Below are 7500 nucleotides of genomic sequence, written 5' to 3' on the forward strand. Positions count from 1 at the left end.
CTAGCCTGATTTATATAACATTTTATTCCAAAAAACATGGCAAAAATCTATTTTTTTTAAGGCTATTGACAGTATATTCTGATTTCCAGGATAACAAAAGTAGATATCCATAAATCCCTCCGTCATTTTTTCCCATCTAATATGTGAACACAATGAAAAAAGAATTTGTAACCTGGCTTTATCCAATACTCAGATTTCGTTTTTTTTTTATATATATGCAAATTAGCGCATATTTACTTAGATATTGCCTAATTTGCATATTTAAGCATTCAATTACAGAAAACTTGTAATACATTTTTTCTCATCTTAATGCAAGTAATCAACTGGGAAAGTTTCATGGTGATATCTGCTAGTTAAAAAATTACCCTATTCACCTGTAGTGTCTCGCCTTTAACTGATAACACAGATAACCAGTGAAAACAGCATCATAATTGAGCTAAATATGTGTGTGCGTGTGCGTGCGTGCGTGTGTGTTTGCGTTCTCACCTGTGTATCTCTCATCCGAGCCGAACCAGGAGCGATAGAGCAGCAGAAGCTCGAGCCAGAAGACGTGATAGACCACGAACATCATCAACATGAGCGCCAGAGTCACACCCAGACCACAGCCCAGCTCTAGAGTGGGGACGTACGCTACACACACACACACACACACACACAGATCTCAGCTGTATAAATGACTCAGCAAAAAACTTACTAAAATAAATAATGAGACTAAAATGTGTCGAGATTTGCTTCCAAAATAAACATTATGGGAATAGAGGGTCCAAAACAAACATACAGCAAGTGCCACGTGGTTTTGGAGAGTAAATATATATATATATATATTTAATTGAATACAATATCTTATGAAAAACCAGCAGATATTATCTACAGTAGTTAGTTTGTTTCACCATTAAAACTCCAGGTGGCGACAGATTTACTACTATTCAAAAGTGAAACTTACACTTTCATTGATCAAGGACGCATTAAATTGATCAAAAGTGATCAGTAAAGACAATTATAATGTTACAAAAGATTCTATTTCAGATAAATGCTGTTCTTATAGAACTTTCTATTCATTAAGATTCCTAAAAAAATAAATATATCACAGTTTCCACAGAAATATGAACTGTTTTCAACATTAATAATAATCATAATTGTCTCTTGAGCATCAGATCATCATATTACACTGATTTCTGAAGGATCATGTGACACTGAAGACTGGAGTAATGATGCTGAAAATTCAGCTTTGATCACAGGAATAAATTACACTTTACTATATATTCACATAGAAAACATATTTAGCAGTTTTTACTGAGTTTTTCATCAAATAAATGCAGCCCTGGTGAGCAGAAGAGATTTCTTTAAGAAGAACCGTACCGATGCCAAATTTTAAAATATCTGACAATAGAGGATGTATATTTTGGACCCAGTGTGTGTGTGTGTGTGTGTGTGAGACGTGTGTGTGTGTGTGTGTGTGTGTGTATAGTAGAATTGTGACGTTCGCGAACGAACCGATTCTTTTGAACGGCTCATAAACATGAACGATGGGAGCCGAGTCGCGGCTGGAAGGGAGCCGTTCTTTCTGTCGTTCTTTTTTTCCTATGCGTGTTTCACACAGATGCACACAAAGGCTGCGTTTACACTTGGCATTAACATGCAATCACCAGCCAATCAGGACACCGTGCGTTTACATTTGTTCATATTAAGTAGCCTCTGTATCTGGATAACCGATCGGATTTCTGTTTCCTGCTTAATATTTAAATTAGGTCTGTGGCACGACACCAATAAGAGTAAAGATTATACAAATTAAGCAATGTCCCAATTGCTTTCACTCACTCACTTTACTTTCCTGTGCAATCTCCATCCTTAAATCAAATCACATTTTTTGAATGAAGGAATATTTCCAGAGTTGATCATACAAAAATAACAATATAAGTCACATCATCATCGATCATCGGGTGATGTCCTATTTGCAAAGTTTACAGTAGTAATAGTGAACTGTAGGCCCTATGTAGACATTTCCATTTTATTTATTCTAATTTTATCTACAGTAGGCTATATATTAAAAATGTGTAATATTTTTTAGTTTTTTATCAAAATGTTCTTGTGTGGAAGTGTTTGTAGTAAAAGCTATTTTGCACAGAAATTCATTGCAGCCGGCTTTGTTTTTGATGTTTATTCGTGAGTAGGAATTGTATGAATAACATAAGTAAACATAGCTTTACACATACACACACTTTGTACTAAAGGTAAATCCAAAATAGTGATGTCACTTTCTAAGCAGAGGGATGTTGTGGAACCCTATGGAATATAGTCCACAAATGAGGTAATAATCAATATTTCAGAATAATTCAAAACTCAGATATTGGTGTTTTAATTATTTGACTACAAATCTCACCTCATCATTCCTCCCAGTGATTATTTCCAGGATAAACTGAGATGCCCCCAAGGCAAGCTGGCTACTTAAAACTGACTAAATATTTAAAAATAGCCAAAAGAAAGGAACGGATCGCCAAGATCCGGATCCCCTCAAAGAGCCATAAATCCCATCTCTAGTGTATAGTTACGTTGGCCCTTGAGAACGGCTCTGCTGGTGTTGAAGCCGCGGCTGTTTCTGGCGGAGCAGTTAAACTCCCTCTGCAGGTCATCAGAAGAAAAGTCCATCACATGCAGGACTCGTTCTCTTATCTCATCGCCGTAATAATACGAGTCAAGCCTGCACACACAGCCAATAGAGCACAGAACAATACATATTAATATTTTTAAATAGTTTTTATTTTCTGATTTAATTTAACTAAAAAAAAAGTTACTTTTTTTGTCATTTTTATTATTTTACAGATTTGGTTATTTTAGAACATCAAATAACCAAATTAAATGAAAATGAGACATGCTGCTTTGACAACTATAGCTAAAATAAAATGTTTTTTAAATGTTTTATTTTAGTTCTCTTAAAGGTGCAGTGAGTGATTTCTGAGGAACACTGTTGATATTTGAAATCATCACAAACACAAACACACCCTCCCTTCATCGCTCCTCCCCCAAAATGCATGAACACACAACACAAGTGGACAGGGTTGTTCGACCTGAAGCGCCGCTTTGATGTCATTCACTGATCGGTCTGTGCAGCGCCGGTTCAGGTCGAACAAGCCTGATGTCTCTTTATCATCTCTCTCTCTCTCCTCCCCCATAATGAGTGGACACGCCCCCTACTGCTGATTGTCTCACTCTCTCCTCCCCCATAATGAGTGGACACGCCCCTTACTACTGATTGTCTTACTTTCTCTCCTCCCCCATAATGAGTGGACACGCCCCCTACTGCTGATTGGCTCACTCTCTCCTCCCACATAATGAGTGGACACACCCCTTACTGCTGATTGGCTCACTCTCTCCTCCCACATAATGAGTGGACACCCCCCTTACTGCTGATTGGCTCACTCTCTCCTCCCCCATAACGAGTGGACACTCCCCCTACTGCTGATTGTCTCACTCTCTCCTCCCCCATAATGAGTGGACACGCCCCCTACTGCTGATTGTCTCTCTCTCTCCTCCCACATAATGAGTGGACACGCCCCTTACTGCTGATTGGCTCACTCTCTCCTCCCCCATAATGAGTGGACACGCCCCTTACTGCTGATTGGCTCACTCTCTCCTCCCCCATAATGAGTGGACACGCCCCCTACTGCTGATTGTCTCTCTCTCTCCTCCCCCATAACGAGTGGACACTCCCCCTACTGCTGATTGTCTCACTCTCTCCTCCCCCATAATGAGTGGACACGCCCCTTACTGCTGATTGGCTCACTCTCTCCTCCCCCATAATGAGTGGACACGCCCCTTACTGCTGATTGGCTCACTCTCTCCTCCCACATAATGAGTGGACACGCCCCTTACTGCTGATTGGCTCACTCTCTCCTCCCCCATAATGAGTGGACACGCCCCTTACTGCTGATTGGCTCACTCTCTCCTCCCACATAATGAGTGGACAACCCCCTTACTGCTGATTGTCTCTCTCTCTCCTCCCCCATAACGAGTGGACACGCCCCTTACTGCTGATTGTCTCATTCTTTCCTCCCCCATAATGAGTGGACACGCCCCCTACTGCTGATTGTCTCACTCTCTCCTCCCCCATAACGAGTGGACACGCCCCTTACTGCTGATTGTCTCACTCTCTCCTCCCCCATAATGAGTGGACACGCCCCTTACTGCTGATTGTCTCTCTCTCTCCTCCCCCATAATGAGTGGACACGCCCCTTACTGCTGATTGTCTCACTCTCTCCTCCCCCATAATGAGTGGACACGCCCCTTACTGCTGATTGACTCACTCTCTCCTCCCACATAATGAGTGGACACGCCCCTTACTGCTGATTGACTCACTCTCTCCTCCCACATAATGAGTGGACACGCCCCCTACTGCTGATTGTCTCACTCTCTCCTCCCCCATAACGAGTGGACACGCCCCTTACTGCTGATTGTCTCACTCTCTCCTCCCCCATAATGAGTGGACACGCCCCCTTACTGCTGATTGTCTCTCTCTCTCCTCCCCCATAATGAGTGGACACGCCCCCTTACTGCTGATTGTCTCACTCTCTCCTCCCCCATAATGAGTGGACACGCCCCTTACTGCTGATTGTCTCACTCTCTCCTCCCCCATAATGAGTGGACACGCCCCTTACTGCTGATTGACTCACTCTCTCCTCCCACATAATGAGTGGACACGCCCCCTACTGCTGATTGGCTCACTCTCTCCTCCCACATAATGAGTGGACACACCCCTTACTGCTGATTGGCTCACTCTCTCCTCCCACATAATGAGTGGACACCCCCCTTACTGCTGATTGTCTCACTCTCTCCTCCCACATAATGAGTGGACACGCCCCCTACTGCTGATTGTCTCACTCTCTCCTCCCACATAATGAGTGGACACGCCCCCTACTGCTGATTGTCTCACTCTCTCCTCCCACATAATGAGTGGACACGCCCCCTTACTGCTGATTGGCTCACTCTCTCCTCCCCCATAATGAGTGAACACGCCCCTTACTGCTGATTGGCCCACTCTCTCCTCCCCCATAATGAGTGGACACGCCCCCTACTGCTGATTGGCTACAAGTGTGTTGCACTGCTTGGTCCGATCCACTTTTCAACAGCGTTTCTCATTCAGTTTTTTTTTCAGTTAAAGTAACAAAAGTTTTTTATGGTTTCAGCTTTAGTGGACTATAATAGGTCCGTACGTGGCATCGGGTGAGCTGAATCGCGGGTCGGCGAGTTGCTCCACAGTTTTGCTATCGATGGTCCACCAGATCTCCTGCTTCTCTGAGTACAGGTGAGGCAGATGCACCCGACAGGACAGCGTCGCTTGATCTCCTGAGATGATAACACAACATTTATACCACTTTAAATTACTAATATTACTGATGCATATCCCAGAAAACACTGCAAAAGAGGCGATAGGAGAAGACGCTCACCCAGAGTCACAGTGTAGATCTGATCGCTCGCCGGGTTCAGAATGCTGGGAACTTTACTGCCGATGTCGGGAACTACAAGAGAGAAAGCACGTTAAAAAAACGCAAACTTACACCGTATGGGGTCAGACGTCTCTTCTGCTCACCAAGACTGCATTTATTTGATCAAAAATACATTAAAAACAGAATTATTGTGATTTTTTATTTTTTTATTTAGAATAATTGTTTTCTATGTGAATTAATATATTGTTAAACTATAATTTATTCCTGTGAATGTTCAGCATCATTACTCCAGTCTTCAGGGTCACATGATCCTTCAGAAATCAGTGTAATATGATGATTTGATGCTCAAGAAACATTTATATGATTATTATCAGTGTTGAAAAGTTCAATATTTTTGTCGAAACTGTGATACATTTTATTTTTTAGGATTCTTCTATTAATATAAAGTTCCAAAAAACAGCATTTATTTGAAATAGAACATTATAAATGTCTATACTTTCATACTTTTGATCAATTTAATGCATCCTTGATTAATGAAAGTATTCATTTCTTTAAAAAAAAAAAAAAAAAAAACACACATATACTGACCCCAAACTTTTGAACGGGAGTGTATTTTATTTGATCTAGTTCCACAAAGGCAACATTTCTAATTTAAAATAGTTTAGTTTAGATACAAATTAAATGGACAATTACATAAAAACAAAAAAATACAAAACCACACAACAAAATTACAAAAAATTATTTAAATGAAATGAACACTAATTCAATAAATACGATAACAGAATATTAACGATACTAAAATAACCCTGGCTGGCAAAAACGCTTGTACATTTTTTATTTATTTATTGATAATGACTGCCACACTTTATGCCTTATCTCCTTACACATAAAACTTTGTGGGCCCTATCTTGCACCCAGCGAAATTAAATTTTAACACCGACGCATGTATCTTTTCCCTCCACAGACGCACGTCGGTAAATTAGGGAATGAACTTGCGCTCGGGGGGGCGGTTCAGTGAAAAGAGGAGTGTGTTCCGGCGCAAACGCTCCCTGGTGATATTCTACAGTTTCAGAAAACAACTCCTCCACACACCAGGAGAAACCCAGTCTGAAGACAGCGGCGCCGCGCGTTAGTCATATGGTATTTTAAGGGCGCGTGCTTGGCCATTATGTAGCGTGTGAACAACACACACACACTTTGATTCTCTAATCTAAACAGACGCAGCAGTTTTCATTTTTGCAAATCATACATTATTACAAGGAAAAATATTAACACGCGAGGGAAATCATTGTTGTGTCCATGAAGATGTGAAAAAATAGGCATAAATCTAGATTACACATTTACCCAAATTATTATACGCCTGTTTAACCGAAGCTAATTTGTCTGGGTTTCTCCATCATACCCAATGTCCCTTCTCTGTGTTTTACGGCCCTGACGAGAACGTAGGTCTCCTCGGCTGTGTGCTGGCAAACCCACCGTTATAATAGCGATCCGCCGTGGAACAAGCTCTTAAAGGGAATGTGAGTGGACGCTCTGATTGGTTTATTTCACGTTACGCCCAAACCACACCTATGAATAATGAAGCGACTTCAGACCAACACATTTTAGATTTGCGTCGAGCGCAAGAGTCGTTTATCCCGCCGGTGTAATAGCAACAGCGCCGGGATCTGCCCACAGAGTTACTTGTGTTTCAGATCGTTACAATAGGGCGAAAATTTGTACAGGTGAAACTGGAAAAATTTTAATATAGTGCAAAAGTTCATTTATTTCAGTAATTCAACTTAAAAGGTGAAACTAATATATTATATAGACTCATTACATGCAAAGTGAGATATTTCAAGCCTTTATTTGTTATAAATGTGATGATTATGGTTTACAGATTATGAAAACCCCAAATTCAAAATTATAATATTGTGAAGAGGTTTTCATAATCTGTAAGCCATAATCATCACAATTATAACAAATAAAGGCTTGAAATATCTCACTTTGCATGTAATGAGTCTATATAATATATTAGTTTCACCTTTTAAGTTGAATCATATATGAAGTTAGATCTGCT

The 7500-nt window shown here is 40.8% G+C and overlaps 2 protein-coding genes across 2 annotated transcripts in view; both read right to left on the bottom strand.

The window, feature by feature from the left end:
• The window catches only part of LOC306997123 (uncharacterized protein), a 72356-nt gene that overhangs the window by 14506 nt on the left and 50350 nt on the right, over positions 1-7500 (bottom strand). The gene's annotated exons all lie outside the window — the stretch shown is intronic.
• Positions 1-7500, bottom strand: part of il1rap (interleukin 1 receptor accessory protein) — a 42850-nt gene that overhangs the window by 5425 nt on the left and 29925 nt on the right. The window contains exons 8-11 of the mRNA XM_079610158.1: positions 5442-5513; positions 5208-5340; positions 2550-2698; positions 487-630 (exon numbers count right to left, since the gene is read on the bottom strand). Coding sequence (XP_079466284.1) covers positions 487-630; positions 2550-2698; positions 5208-5340; positions 5442-5513 — 498 coding nt within the window. The remainder of the gene's footprint in view (positions 1-486; positions 631-2549; positions 2699-5207; positions 5341-5441; positions 5514-7500) is intronic.

This window comes from Phoxinus phoxinus, assembly GCF_949152265.1.
Source record: "Phoxinus phoxinus genome assembly, chromosome: 4".
NCBI lineage: Eukaryota > Metazoa > Chordata > Actinopteri > Cypriniformes > Leuciscidae > Phoxinus > Phoxinus phoxinus.